Source organism: Semicossyphus pulcher, unplaced genomic scaffold, assembly GCF_022749685.1.
Source record: "Semicossyphus pulcher isolate SPU_LCO1_2020_fin unplaced genomic scaffold, fSemPul1.0.p SCAF_24, whole genome shotgun sequence".
Lineage (NCBI taxonomy): Eukaryota > Metazoa > Chordata > Actinopteri > Labriformes > Labridae > Semicossyphus > Semicossyphus pulcher.
In genome coordinates, this window is record NW_027211698.1 from 5,198,424 (window position 1) to 5,213,501 (window position 15,078).

The following is a 15,078-nucleotide window of genomic DNA, read 5'->3' on the forward strand; positions in this document are numbered from 1 at the left end:
TGTAGTCGGAGGTTTAAGTTTTAGCTCCTGCTTTGAAGAAAGCCGGTCTGCAATTTAAACAAAAAAAAACCAGAACTGACTAAACAAGAGTAAAACAAAGAAACAAAAAAAAAAATACATAAACCAACAAGCAAATAAATAAATAAATAAAGTTGTAAAAAAAGTTTTTTTCTTGCTTTGTTTCGCCGTTAAGAATCTGAGTTTACCGTTGACGGAAGATAAATTATATTAGATTTTTAAAAATTAACCACTTTTTTTTATTACTGTTCACAATGTGAAGATGTTATTTTTTATTTTGAAATTCGGACTCTTATTTTCAAACGGAAGTTGGATTCCATGCTAGTTCCGCTAAATTCGCCATAGCTATTTGACTGGAGTAACTCAAATCACCGCTGTTCTGGTCAAGAAGGCCAAATAGCGAAAGGTAAGAATCCGAAACATATTATGCACTTATACATATTATATTCTATGTGTTATTTAATTGCCAGACCGGGAGAAAATTAAGCGTTTGACCTTATTACCCCGAGTTACCCTCTTACAGCACTGCAATGCCCGTGTCCTTGAGTGGTACTCTGAGCTAGCGCTGTTAGCCTGCAAGCAAGAAGTCCTCTCTGGAAGGTCCATGCTGTGTATTTCTCCACAGTGCTTAAAATCTGTAGCTATTTTATCGGCATTTTGAACATTTTCTTATCTTAATGTGATTCGAAAGGTCAGTATTTTACATGCGCATTGTCGCATTGAAGTGTTAACTACGTGGTCGAGTGACAATATCACTTGTTGTTGACAGTGACAGCTAATGTTAGCTGTTGTGGCTCTGCTGACATACATGGCAACTGTGTTAGAAGTTTATTTAACAGACCTGTAAAAACAAACCAGTGCACAAGCTCTGCATTTAATCCTGTTTCTGTGAAGTATGCTTCATAAATTATATTTTTGAGGCTGTTCAGTTAGCAACACAATTGAATTGAAGAACTCTAAAAAGCTAAAGCTAAAAAGACAATAATACTACACGTATCATTTAATATAATGTTAATGCTTTATGATGCCAAAACCTATTAAGACTTTGTTGACATCTACTATCAGGGTTTTGGCTTAAAAAGCAGACTAAATTCAAGTTTTTAGAGTAAATATCACTAAATAATTATATATTCAAAGCATACAGCTAACTAATATTGCTGGTTTTATGATTGTTCGTGACATACTAGTAAGCCCTGATTATACACCTGTTCTCATACTTTGCATACTTCTTAAAACTCTTTAAAAGCACAAAAGTAGCTCTGCAGTTCAGAGATTATGTTAGTTATTTTTTGGTTTATTTCAATGTGTCATGCACAACAATGTGCTCACTGCTCACAGAGGGAACACTTTCTGTTCTCCTCTGGAAAAGAGTGAAAGCGACCTGTTTCCAGAGCCAGAGGCAGGATACCCCCCCTCAGCTGGGCAAGGACAGACCTCTGTGCTCGGGTTAGGTTCATGGTGACATAAAGCTCTGTTTGGTAAATCTCTTCAATCGAACAACATGCCCCTAACTTTGCGTTATATAAGACTTCTTCTTTTCTGCTTAGAATGTTCAAATAGTATTGTTTTAATTTGACTGACACTACATGATAATTTGTTTCTGTATATATGTATATTCATGTCTGCTAGTTGTGCAGCTGCTAGTAGTTAGTCACCACCAAACATCAACATCATAGAGCATGCTTTAATTCTAGCTGTGGGTAGAGTTGCAACACTTCCTCAACTTCCTCAAGCATGTATGATTTATGTTTTCCTCAGAATAAGTTTAGCTCATGTTGGCTGCTTTCTCTTTGCTTTCTTCTCACAGCGTCATGTTGCGTCTGCCGAACGTCGGCCGGGCTCTGGCCGGAGCCGCCAAGAGCAGCCTGGCTCCCTCCAACGCTGGTAAGATCTGTGTGTGTGTGTGACAAGATCAAAACAATCAACAACAGTCGTTCTGTTTACGTAAACTTGACTCTTTAGATTCAGGGTAAAATCTTGCATTCACAATCCTTCATGTGACACGTTATTTAAATCTGTATCTGTGCTCCAAATTATATAATAAGATTGTTATTATTAGTCAAGGTTAAACTCTTGACTCTGTGTGTCCCCTTTCAGTGCGTACTTCAGCGCGTGCAGCCAGCAACATGGTGGAGGTGTTTGTGGATGGGAAACCGGTGGAGGTGGAGCCTGGGACTACTGTGCTGCAGGTGAGACACAACAGATTCATGAAAATGACAAATACTCTAAACCAAACTAAAATAGAGCGTTTGTAGCTTTTTGTTGTTTCGTCTAAATACTGTTTCATTACTTCTTCAGGCCTGTGAGAAAGTAGGAGTCCAGATCCCCCGGTTCTGTTACCATGAGCGCCTCTCGGTGGCTGGAAACTGTCGTATGTGTTTGGTGGAGATCGAGAAAGCGCCAAAGGTAAAAGATTAAGTCGCCACAAAGCTGCAGCTACATTTATAAAACAAAGACATCTGAGATTCTTGCAGTATTACTCTCTAACTGACGTGTGTGGGCCTTGTTGTGTGTCCCTCAGCCGGTGGCAGCCTGTGCCATGCCCGTCATGAAGGGCTGGAACATCCTCACCAACTCAGAGAAGACACGCAAAGCCAGGTACGGATTTATAACTTCAAAAGAGATGCAAAAAGTTTATAAACCGCTACAAGCAGGCTTATAGATGGATGTTTTTGGGTGTGTGTGTCTCATCAGAGAGGGAGTGATGGAGTTCCTGTTGGCCAACCACCCGCTGGACTGCCCCATCTGTGATCAGGGAGGAGAGTGTGACCTGCAGGTAACCAAGCAACCAAAGGATATAAAAGATGATGCTAAATTTGCCTCTATCATCTTTGTAACTCTCTGCTGTGCTTCCAGGATCAGTCCATGCAGTTCGGCTCCGACCGCAGTCGTTTCATGGAAGGGAAGAGAGCAGTGGAGGACAAAAACATCGGGCCGCTCATTAAAACCATCATGACCCGCTGCATCCAGTGCACACGCTGCGTCCGGTAAGCGCATCTCAAACATTCATATTTAATCTCCTAATCACGTGACTCCTCTGACATCCATGCGCTCCTTTGTGTGTGTTTTTGTAGTTTTGCCAGTGAGATCGCTGGCGTTGAAGACCTGGGAACGACAGGACGAGGAAACAACCTGCAGATCGGGACGTACGTGGAGAAGATGTTCATGTCAGAGCTGTCGGGAAACGTTATCGATGTCTGTCCTGTCGGAGCGCTCACCTCCAAACCCTACGCTTTCACCGCACGACCATGGGAGACCAGGTAGGAGAAAGACGCCTTAATTTACCCATCATTTTATTTTACAAGTTCTGTAGCTTAATTCTCTTCTGTCTTTGCAGGAAAACGGAGTCCATCGATGTTCTGGATGCTGTGGGCAGCAACATCATAGTGAGCACGAGAGGCGGTGAGGTGATGAGGGTGATGCCCCGGCTGAATGAAGACGTCAATGAAGAATGGATCTCTGACAAGACCAGGTAAAATATGACAACAGCTTACCCAGAAAAAGATCAGGTGTACGACCTTCTAAACTCTATATTTGCTAAATCTAAAATCGTGTTTGCATTAGGTTTGCATACGATGGTCTGAAGAGGCAGAGGTTGACCCAGCCAATGGTGAAGGACGATGCAGGTCAGCTGACCCCGACCACCTGGGAGGATGCTCTAAGTCGCGTTGCAGGAGCAGTAAGTGTGTTTTTAGTGTTGACATTTTCTTTGTGTTATCTTATTTGCATATGTATACATAAATACGTGTGTTTGTGTGTGCAGCTGCAGAGCGTGCAGGGCAGTGAGGTTGCAGCCATCGCAGGAGGGATGGCCGACGCTGAAGCTCTCGTCTCCCTCAAAGATCTCCTCAACAGACTGGACTCGGAAAGCCTCTGCACCGAGGAGCTCTTCCCGATGGCGGGAGCAGGGTAAGACTTAAAGAAGCAAGAATAAAGAAAATGGATGAAGGATATTGGTGTCTTTAGTCATGCATTCTTTGTCTCTCTGCAGCTCTGACTTGCGCTCCAACTACCTGCTGAACTCTCGCATCGCCGGCATCGAGGAGTGCGACCTGCTGCTGCTCGTAGGAACAAACCCGCGCTACGAAGCCCCGCTCTTCAACGCCAGAATCCGCAAGAGGTAAATACACATTCACACATTAATTTGTGAACTTTAAAGTTGCTAACAGGTAGAACTTGTTGCTGTTGGACCAAGCCAGGCTAGCTTTTTCCCCCTGTTTCTAGTCTTAATGCTAAGCTAAGCTAACTGACTCCTCCTCTTCCTGTCAGTTGGCTCCATAACGAGCTGCGTGTTGCCATGGTTGGTCACAACGTCGACCTGAGTTACTCATACGACCACCTGGGAGAGGAGACAGCAGTCCTGAAGGAGCTGGCTAACGGCACACACCCCTTCTGCCAGGTAATGGGAATATTTCTGACCCGATGTGACTTTGATTTGTAGCATCTTTTACTTTAATGTGTCCTTCCCGCTCCCTGTCTCCAGACCCTTTCAGCTGCGAAGCGTCCGGTTGTTGTCGTGGGCAGCAGCGCTCTGCAGAGAGAAGACGGAGCCGCCATCCTGAGCACCGTCTCCACCATCGCTCAGAACGCCAGAGCCAGCAGCGGAGTGGAGGAGGGGTGGAAGGTCCTAAATGTCCTGCACAGGTACAACAACGCAATGCTCATGAGTGTGGACCGGCAAGTTGATGCTTCTTGCTCATACTGTGTGTGTAAATGTGTGTGCGCAGAGTGGCCAGTCAGGTGGCTGCGTTGGATCTGGGCTATAAGGCAGGTGTGGACGCCATCCGGAACAACCCACCCAAAGTCCTGTTCCTGCTGGGAGCCGACGCCGGCTGCATCACCAGAGCCGACCTGCCCAAAGACAGCCTCATCGTCTACCAGGGTACACACACACACACACACACACACACACACACACACACACACACACACACACACACAAATATACAACATTAATTTGCACTAATGTCTTGTACACTTAATTCTCCAGGTCATCACGGGGACGTAGGAGCACCAATGGCGGACATCATCCTGCCCAGCGCTGCGTACACGGAGAAAAACGGCACGTATGTGAACACTGAAGGCCGGAGCCAACACACCCGCGTGGCCGTCACCGCTCCTGGGATGGCCCGAGAGGACTGGAAGATCATCAGAGCCTTGTCTGAGGTACGCAGGAAGTCACGGTTACGCTTGCAGGTGAACATTTAATTTGACGGAGTTTAAAGTGTTGTCTTTGTGTTTGTGCAGCTGGCTGGTCTGTCGCTGCCCTACGACTCTCTGGATGAGGTCCGGTCCAGACTGGCGGAGGTTTCTCCTAACCTGGTCCGATATGACGACGTGGAGGAGGCAAACTACTTCAAGCAGGCTAATGAACTCGCAATGGTACAAACACACAAACAGTCGTAGACATCTGAGTCGAACAGACTTTATATAAAGTATCATCCCAGTGGGGATAACAGTCTGTTTTCATTTGATAAACAAATAATGGACCATAAAGGATGAGATAAGACTTAAACATCCATCAAACAAAATTATTTTTATCACTGTTTCTCTGATTCTGCGCTGACTTCCTGAAACAATGTGATTCCATTTCACAGGTTATCAATTGAATTTAAATGTTAATTCCATTAAAAATCATTTTATGAAGGATTTCTTTGTTAGAATATTTAACCTTTAAGATTCTCAGTGAACTCGACCGCTCGCAGGGTTAAATCTTTATGCATGCACAGGGAAAGATTTGAGAGAATTGATATCAGATCCATTAAAATAAAGTTCCTTTTTTAAACTCAGCCATTTTTATCTCTTATATTTCACATATCAGAAGTATGAAATCCACACCCAAACCCGTTTTTGGAATAAAATAAAAGATTTCTAGCTTTATAAATATTATTTTTTAATGAAAAATATCCTCAATTTTTGATTGATTGATACAGCTATGGCTTTGACTGTCACCTGTTTCTCCGCAGTTATTTTCCATTTTGATGTACAAGCCTACGACGGCATATTCGGGCCATTGGGAAAGAAAAAAAACAATAAAGAAAAAGGAGCTGCAGGAGAAGAGAAATATTCTGAGAAAAATCTCAAAAATGTCTAGATTAAAGTCGTAAATTTGCCAAATTATAGTTATAAACCTGTTTGAGCTGCGACCCCCCCAAAAAGCAGGTTGTGGTTCACGGCCCCCTCCCTCTGATTCACCTGTGTCTCTTCTCTGCCCTGTTGGCTCTGCTGCTCACACAGGCGTGCATGGCACGGAGCTCGGAGCAGATTCTCTGCACACAAGAAGCAGACTTCTAAAGGAGAAAGACTGAGCGACCCTCTGCTGCAGAAACACACGTTTCTATGCTCCCTGTTTGCCCCAGGGGTTACCACCACACATGACAGTTACCCTACGACCTCATGACGGATACTGACAGGAAACACACCTGCGTTACAGACAAACTACTTTAAATCAATTTGGCTTTAATTACAGTTTTACATTTGTCAGGATCCAACAGCACAGCTCGTTCTGAAGGAGACGACACGACGGCTTCACAGACGGAGGAATGGAAAAGTTCAAAAACTAGGGCCAGAATTTTAGCGGGATATCTCCTCTTCTCTTCCAGCTCATTTTTTTTCTCTCTCTTTTTTTTTCGCCGTCATACAAACCAAACATAATGTTAAAACATTTTTGTATGTTTGTTGGTCAAACATTTTTCCTGCAGTACGATCTTAAAAGCCAGCAGCAAACAGCCAGACCAAAAAACTCATTTGTCCACTTAAGCCATTAAAAGGTCAGAAACTTCTCCTGCCCTGACAATATTTTCTGTAACAGGAAAGGCCTTGAATGTTTTAAAGGCCGGATGAATGTTTTAGATTCGGTTGATTCAGTAAATAGAAAATAATCCATCTTTGTTTCCTTCCTCTGTTTCTTCAGGCTGTGAACCAGGACCTCATCGCAGCTCCTCTGGTACCACCCCAACTCTCAGCAAAGGACTTCTACATGACAGGTAAACATGTCTCCTTTTATATATTTTTAATTAATACAACATAAGACTTTTAACTCCTTCTCTTCCTGTGTTCAGACTCGATCAGCAGAGCTTCCCAGACGATGGCCAAATGTGTGAAAGCCGTGACAGAAGGAGCCGCCGCCGTCGACGAGCCGTCCGTTTGCTGAACATCGACGACGCCTCCAGACACACGACAATAAACTCTCTCCTCTGACACACACACACACTTCTCTGAACAGTGTCTCTCCTTAACTTAAAGTTGTCCTGATGCTTGTTGTATACATTTAAATCGTTTTCACTCCTGCAGTAGGAACGATCTTTGTTGAATAAAGGTGAGAAACGTGCTATATAAATAAAATCCTAAGAATGTCTTTACTCCAGTTTGAGTTGTTTTTATTTATTGCAGTTTGCTTGAAGGTCTTCGGGTCATTAATTGCATATCAATTTGATCAACACCGATCAGCCACAACATTATGACCACCTGCCTAATATTGTGTAGGTCCACAACAGGCCTGACCCATCGAGCGTGGACTCCTCTAGACCTCTGAAGGTGTGCTGAGGTATCTGGCACCAAGACGTGAGCAGCAGATCCTTTAAGTCATGTAAGTTGCGAGGTGGGGCCTCTATGGATCGGACTTGTTTGTCCAGCACATGGATTGAGATCTGGGGAATCTGGAGGCCAAGTCAACACCTTGAACTTGTTCCTCAAACCATGTCTGCAGTGTGGCAGGGCAGGGAATACTGTTTCCATGAAGGGGTGAGCTTGGTCTGCAACAATGTTTAGGTAGGTGTCAAAGTAACATCCACATGGATGGCAGAACGTTGCCCAAAGCATCACACTGCTTCCGCCAGCTCGCCTTCTTCCCATAGTGCATCCTGGTGCCATGTCCTCCCCAGGTCAGAGACGCAACACGCACCGGGCCATCCACATGACCAGGCCGCTTTCTTCCATCCGTGCTCCAGTTCTGATGCTCACGTGCCCATTGTAGGTGGTGGACAGGGGTCAGCATGAGCACCCTGACCAGTCTGCAGCTACGCAGCCTCATACACAACAAACTGTGATGCTCTGTGTGTTCTGATGCCTTTCTATCAGCATTAACTCTTTCAGCACTTCTGTTGGATCGGACCACACAGGCCAGCCTTCGCTCCCCACATGCAGACCGGGAACACCCCACAAGAGCTGCAGGTTTGGAGATGCTCTGACCCTAGCCATTACAGCCATCCTTGTCAAAGTTGCATCCTTACACTCGCCGATTTTTCCTGCTTCAAACTTCAGGATAAAATGTTCACTTGCTGCACATATCCCAACCACTGACAGGGGCCACTGTAACGAGATAATCTATGTCATAGTAAGTGCTGGTGAGACTTTGGTTCATTTAACTCTTGAACTATTTACACTTCCTGAAGTCGTAAAACATTTTGGTTTTTGGTGACAGGAAATTTAGCTTAAATTTAGGATTAAATTCATGCTTTTGGGGTGTAATTGTTTGTCATTAAGAGTCCCTAAAAACAGTGTTTACATGTGTCCTGAAAAGATCCACATTTGGAGGCTGGTGTCCGGAGGTGGACGCAGTTCAAGACAAATAGCTCCTGTCATAGCGTGATCCCTATGAGAGAGAGAGCGAGAGAGAGAGAGAGAGAGAGGGAGAGAGAGGGCTCATATAACACAGACACAGAAGAAGACAGAAGACAGTCCCATCTCTTCATTCTGTGTCTGCTCAGCGTCCAGGACTGAACTTCTCTCTGTATAAAGGTCAGTATTATTCCCACTTAAAATGAAATAACAGTCGCATTTAGTCTGTTTTTTGAAGGCTGTAATTACTTTTTATTTTGCCTTAAAGTTGCCTCCTCTGTTCTTCTTTACAGGCTTTTAATGCGGGGACACACTGAGGACTAATACTGGACTAGAAGAGCAACATGGTCCCAGTTAAACTCCTCATTCTGGGAGCTCAGAACACTGGAAAAACAGGTAGATTACACGCACAGGTTGGAGAAGTTGGAGACGCAGGATGGGAAAGTTCTGGGTTATGTAACAGCAGCATAAGTTGGACCTTCTGTCACATGATCATCACATGTTGAGGTTAAGTTTAGGGTTAAGTTTTGGTCACGGTTGAAGAGGATTTGCTAAATATGGAAACCAAACACAAGTCTGAAGTTGACCTCTCCTCCTGAGCACTGAAGTGGAAATGTAGCGAGGAACCTGCAGACCTCCAGTGCCTCGTTTATCATGTCAAACTACTTCCTGTCTCAATATAACATTTGTCTTTTATTCTAAAGAAAGTATTTAAAGGGAAATTTAATTTCTCAGATTGTTATTCTAAGTGTCTGACAACATTACAGAAATGTTCTCTGTACAGATAGACCTGTTTGTTTAAGAGTAACATCCTTTTTTTTAACCAGAAAAATACTATCCCAAATCCACCAAACTCCATTAAAAAAAACAGTAATTTATCCTGCAGAGCAGTATAAGGGAATTGCATGTGTAGCACTGCCTTGATTGGTTAGTTTGAGTGTGTTATTGTGTTGTTTAAAGTATTCTGCTATATCTGAAATAACCGTTTAACACACAAAAGTTATACAATTACAAAGACAAAGTAACAGATCAAGGGAGCGTAGAGCAGCAATGCCTGTGTTCTGTAAGGTTAAATCAGTGTTTTTGTCAATGGAGTCTGGTGGATTTAAAGAGAGCGATGTTTCTCGTTAAAAGAAGTACATTCCTCTTTAAGAAAAAAGGTCTATCTCTGTAGGGATCCTTTCTGTAATGTTGTCAGACACTTAGAATAACAATCTGAGCCTGAAGAACTTTTAGTATATTGCTTGGGAGCATTTGCCCTGAAAGATTACATCGTAATCCCCTTGTTTTTCCGGCTTAAAAAAAACCCTTTTTAAAGTGTCCTTCCTAAATACAGTCACCCCTTGAACACCAGACGCAGACGTCAAACAAACATGACCTCAGCCAGTCTCCTTCCACCTAAACAGAGAGAAAGCACTTCTACATTTGTTTAAACAAGACAGCTACCATAAAGTAAAGCTCTAAAAGCGATGACAGAACATGTGAAACGACAGAAGCCTTCAGACCAGATACAAAGGTGTAAATCAAACGTCATGTGTGTGAATGCACAGTGTGTAAGAGAGTTAGTGTGTGTGTTGCGTTTCTGGATGTTCACTCTCTGGTGTCTGTTTTGTGTCTGCAGCTCTGTGTGTTCGTTTCATAACCAAGCGCTTCATCGGGGAATACGACCATAAAAAGGGTGAAATATTCACAATAATAAACATGATCATGTGGTGGGAAAATAACTGTACACACAGCAGGCACAGAGAGGATGAAATACATAAAATGTGTGTGTGTTTTGTTACAGAGGTGAACTACAGGTGCAGTCGGATGGTGGACCTGGAGGCAGTGGAGCTGGAGATTTTGGATATAGCTTGTAAGGTACATGTTTAATACATTTAAGCTAGCTACTTGTTTGAGCCTCTTAGCTACTTTTGCATTTTGAAAAACAGGCCTTCTCACTCTATTGTCGAGAGTGAGAAGACAAGATCGATACCACTCTCATGTCTCTACGTAAATATGAAGCAAGAGCTTGCAGGGAATTAGCTTAGCTAGCTTTAGTTAGCTTACTCTACAGGCTGGACGCAGGATGAAAACAACCATCCATCCATCCATCATCGATACCGCTTATCCTCCTCAGAGGGGGTGGAGCCTATCCCGGCTGTCTTTTGTCAAGAGGTGGAGTTACACCTGGACTGATCACCTGTCAATCACAGGGCTTACACATAGAGACAGACAACCTTTCACGCTCACATTCACAACTACGGGCAATTTAGAGTCACCATTGAACCTAACGAGCATGTCTTTGGACTGTGGGAGGAAGCCGGAGTACCCAAGCATGCACGGATAGAACATGCAAACTCCACGCAGAAAGGCCCACTATGTCTGAACCGGGACTCAAACCAGGAACCTTCCTTCTGTGATGTAACAGCACTAACCACTGCACCACCATGCAGTACTAGATTTAACATGTTACATAGTCAAATTTAGAGGTGCTAGCAAGTTGATTTTGGGTCATCACTATTTTTGTTTGCTTGGAGCCAGAAGTGACCATATTTGGACATCTTGGTAGACCTGGACCTGGAGAGGAGCAGCGGTTAAGAAATGCTAACTATAAGCATGCACTAGCTCTAGCTATTTAAATCTGGAATACACAATAATAAGGATTTTAATCGGGGTGCTTATTTTGGTGGAAAAAAAAGACTAATTCGGCTGCGTGGTAGCGACTTGTCAATCACCTGTAGTCCCGCCCTAAACCCTCCCCTGCTTTCTGGTCTGTGTGACTCTAAATGGGAGCATCACTGACTAAATGAACATCATGCTGTGTTAAAGAAGACTTGAAACTAGAGATTGAGACCATAAACTCATTAGGAAAATGTTGGAGTCGCCCCCTGCTGGACATTAGAAAGACATGAGAAACAAATGTTTCCCTGATTTCCAGTCTTTTAAGCTAAGTTAAGCTAAACTAAGCTAATTCCCGGTTAGCTCTAGCTTTATATATAGTGTTCAAACTCTCATGGTATTTAAAATATATTTGTAATACATGACCTGATTTCATCCAGGAGAGCTCTGTGGCGTCTCTGGAGTCGGCCATCCGCTGGGCCGACGGTTTCCTGCTGCTTTACTCCATCACACATCGCCTCAGCTTCCTGGAGGTCCCTCGACTCAAGAAGCTCATCGAGGAGACTAAACAGAGTCTGGGTAGGGAAGCATTTCAGTCATTATCAGAGGAAATGCTATTTTAAGACTCTATTGATTGTAACATCAGATGCACATTTTCATTGTCGCTTAAATGTCACTAATTGGACGACATAACGGTGGAGGCGAAGGTGTTTTTTTTTCAGGAAATCAGTGAAATTATTCTTTTTACAGAAACTATAACTTACAATTGTAAATACTGTATATTTGTGTAAACATTACATAACGATGTGTGAGACTGCTTAACTAAACTATACCAGCTGTTAAACTACTGAACCAGCAGTTTGAGCTCAACATAACGGTGTGTTCACTGTGTTTGTGTCTGTTACATCTGTGGAGTGTCACACACACACACACACACACACACACACACACGGAGCACAGATGAAGCAGACATGTAGTCCATACACGGTAAGCCGTCCTGTGTTCTGTAGGTAACTTGTTGATAACATCATCTCCTAACTCTGCATGCCAGAGCATAATCCTGCAGGTTTATTGTCTCTTTATTAGCTGTGTGTGTATGTGTGTGTATGTGTGTGTCAGTTGTTCCTACAGTGCTGGTAGCCAATAAGGCAGACCTTGAAATCGGCAGGGAGGTGACGACAGAGGAAGGACAGAGGCTGGCCAAGGATTTAAGGTTAATAATCAATATTTTCCTCCAGTTTATTTGGGTTATTTTAAGTGTGTTTATAATGTTATTAATATACGTAATAGTGCTGAATATTGAGCTGACTTACATAATGCTTGTAGGCAATATTATGTTCCAAATTTGTATCTAAAGTTGCGTTTTTATCCAGAACTTTTACTCTGAGGAACTTCTATCTTCTAAAGTTTCTATCACATTCTTAACACCCACAAAGATTAGATTAATTAGACCCCTGACTGCTTATTTCAGACTTGACTTTTGTGCATTGCTGTACAAGAAAAATACTGGAATAAAATGAGCATAGACTCGTCTAAAGCCCCGCTCCCAAACTTCCTGTACCTTTGGGAAGTACCACCCCCTGGAGCCGGGACTTTTTGGTTGCTGAAGTAAAGGCCCCCAATCACAATATTGCCCATAGACTGTAGAAAAAGATGGCCGGCATGACAACTCCCTCAAAGTGAAGCCAAACCCTCTCTATCGCCCCCTGCTGACTGGCGGCAGTATAGCTCATAAAGCCCGCCTCCTCCATGTTAACAGATGGGCGAATGCATTTTTCCTCACACATGGTTTCTGTCTCTATAGTTAGTTCTTATCATGCTGATTTATGTCCAAGTGAGAACTTTACTTTTAATTAGTTATTTGATGCTTTAAAAAGAGGGTGTGGCCTCATGATTGACAGCTCTGTTGACAAATGGGGCTCCTGCAGCGCTGTTTCCGAGTAGCAGAGTAGAGGAAGAACTAAGACGATCACTGCAGTCACTGAAGTTTCCATACCTGTGAAGGTTAACCTCAGACCAACACAAGAAGCTGCCATAAGTTAAGTGTGTGATACCCTGGTACCTGCAATAGAAATAGAGTTTTTCCAAAGGTTCCTCGTCCCTGGGAAAAGTTCCTGCAGTGGAAACACAGCTGTATTATCTTCTGCTTAGTTTGTAGTAACCTTATATCTCTATAATGTTTAATTCCAGAAAGATTATTCCAGATGGGAGAGGTAACATCCACCTGGTCTGAGTGTGTACGTGTGTGTGTGTGTGCAGGTGTGGTTTCAGGGAGCTGTCCGTGGCAGAAGCTGTGTTAGCCGTGGAAGCTGCAGTGTTTCAGCTCGTCAGGTGTGTCCCAGCTCTCATATAACTTCACACTTAATTCACACACTTTGCATTTTAGCCCACAGCATGAGCTGCGTCCCACTTTTCTATTACTCTACTTTTAAAGAGGACATTTTGCAGCCTTATCTCCCTCTATCAGAGTTCTGTAAGTAGTGTGACAAACGCCTGCAGCTGTTGCAGACGTTCTGTGTCTCTGGGGTGCAGCTTCAGAATCTTCCAGTAGCAGAGGGTGTCCTGGAAGAACTGCAGAGTGCTTCAGCTTATATAGTCCTTAATATGAGTGCAGAGGATGTTATAGAGGAGGAAACATTTACAGCGTTTTGGCTGCAATGCATCTTGTGTTTTACCAGCTGAGATGTTGTGCAGCTGATGCTTCTTTAACTCACAGTTGTTTTGTTTCCTGTGTCTGACAGGCTGGTGTTGGATCAGCAGCGCCCCCTGCCTGACCGCCGCTCCTACATGCTGACCGTTCGACACGCTCTGACCCGGAAACTGACCCGATCCAAGACCATGCAGTGGTGACCACAGCGAACAAACACCTGTGATTACAGCGGGACGTTTAGGAAAGCTGTGGCCATTCTCATAACACTGCAGGTTATCCTTCAACACGTTGAGTCCTCTTACAACACAGCACACACAGAGGAAACCTGTTTGTAATGTGTTCCATCCTCCAGCAGAGGGCAGTAGAGACTTTTCTTTGGTGTGGACACAGTTGACTTCATTTAACTGATCATTTCCTCCCTTTAAGAAGCCCAAAGTCTGGTGAAGGTTTAAACCAAGCATTAAAACGTATTCTCCCTCACACTGACAGCTTTAATAGGCTCTGTTTTTGCTTTCTTTCTCTGGGTTTTCAGCTGTATCGCTCCATCACGAGTCTGTGTCCTCGATTGAACCTGGCTTTCCTCAAATATGAAGAACATAAACTTGGAACATTTTACCGTCAAAGCACCGTTATGTAAGGAATCATGCATTTAGACATATGGACTTATATGTCCGAAATTAATCTCTGAAGAGTAGGAAGGATCATTTTTACCTGCAGAACACTTTCATACTAAAATCTGTCTGTCTGTCTGTCTGTCCTACTATCTGTCTGTTTGTCTGTCCATCCAACTATCTGTCTGTCTGTCTGTCTGTCCATCCAACTATCTGTCTGTCCCATTATCTGTCTGTCTGTCTGTCTGTCCATCCAACTATCTGCCTGTCTGTCTGTCCAACTGTCTGTCTGTCTGTCTGTCTGTCCAACTGTCTGCCTGTCTGTCCCACTATCTGTCTGTCTGTCCTACTATCTTCCTGTCTATCTGTCTGTCCTACTATCTGTCGGTCTGTCCTACTATCTTCCTGTCTGTCTGTCTGTCCTACTATCTGTCTGTCTGTCCAACTGTCTGTCTGTCAGTCCAACTGTCTGTCTGTCTGTCGTACTGTCTGTCAGTCTGTCCATCCAACTATCTGTCTGTCTTTGTGTCTGTCTTTCTATCCATCCAACTGTCTGTCTGTCTATCCGTCTGTCTGTCCGTCTGTCTATCTTTCTGTCTCTCAGTTCTCCACAGTACCTCTAGGGGGAGTAGTACCCCC

At 43.6% G+C, this 15,078-nt stretch overlaps 2 protein-coding genes across 2 annotated transcripts; both read left to right on the forward strand.

Annotated features, from left to right (window-relative positions):
* The first annotated feature begins 336 nt into the window (after positions 1-336).
* Positions 337-7,384, forward strand: LOC138603420 (NADH-ubiquinone oxidoreductase 75 kDa subunit, mitochondrial-like). Its single transcript, XM_069675187.1, has 19 exons — positions 337-424; positions 1,826-1,902; positions 2,116-2,207; positions 2,317-2,424; positions 2,540-2,616; positions 2,713-2,794; positions 2,875-3,005; positions 3,093-3,278; positions 3,356-3,490; positions 3,583-3,697; positions 3,782-3,927; positions 4,010-4,138; positions 4,288-4,417; positions 4,502-4,662; positions 4,746-4,900; positions 5,009-5,184; positions 5,266-5,400; positions 6,932-7,004; positions 7,080-7,384. Exons 2-19 carry the CDS (start codon positions 1,830-1,832, stop codon positions 7,169-7,171), a joined length of 2,196 nt encoding a protein of 731 aa, XP_069531288.1. The 5' UTR covers positions 337-424; positions 1,826-1,829; the 3' UTR covers positions 7,172-7,384.
* Positions 7,385-8,921: 1,537 nt separating this feature from the next.
* LOC138603299 (ras-related and estrogen-regulated growth inhibitor) lies at positions 8,922-14,028 on the forward strand. Its single transcript, XM_069674995.1, has 7 exons — positions 8,922-8,973; positions 10,199-10,255; positions 10,364-10,437; positions 11,619-11,757; positions 12,298-12,391; positions 13,438-13,509; positions 13,920-14,028. Exons 1-7 carry the CDS (start codon positions 8,922-8,924, stop codon positions 14,026-14,028), a joined length of 597 nt encoding a protein of 198 aa, XP_069531096.1.
* Positions 14,029-15,078: the final 1,050 nt, after the last annotated feature.

What these genes read in the sequence shown, in the direction of transcription:
- LOC138603299 (XM_069674995.1), top strand. Translation starts at nt 8,922, where the DNA reads ATGGTCCCAGTTAAACTCCTCATTCTGGGAGCTCAGAACACTGGAAAA. An exon ending in TCAGAACACTGGAAAAACAG is followed by an intron (nt 8,974 to 10,198) that starts GTAGATTACACG and finishes TTGTGTCTGCAG; the next exon opens with CTCTGTGTGTTCGTTTCATA. An exon ending in AGGCTGGCCAAGGATTTAAG is followed by an intron (nt 12,392 to 13,437) that starts GTTAATAATCAA and finishes GTGTGTGTGCAG; the next exon opens with GTGTGGTTTCAGGGAGCTGT.
- LOC138603420 (XM_069675187.1), top strand. Translation starts at nt 1,830, where the DNA reads ATGTTGCGTCTGCCGAACGTCGGCCGGGCTCTGGCCGGAGCCGCCAAG. An exon ending in GAGGAGAGTGTGACCTGCAG is followed by an intron (nt 2,795 to 2,874) that starts GTAACCAAGCAA and finishes CTGTGCTTCCAG; the next exon opens with GATCAGTCCATGCAGTTCGG. An exon ending in TCATCAGAGCCTTGTCTGAG is followed by an intron (nt 5,185 to 5,265) that starts GTACGCAGGAAG and finishes GTGTTTGTGCAG; the next exon opens with CTGGCTGGTCTGTCGCTGCC.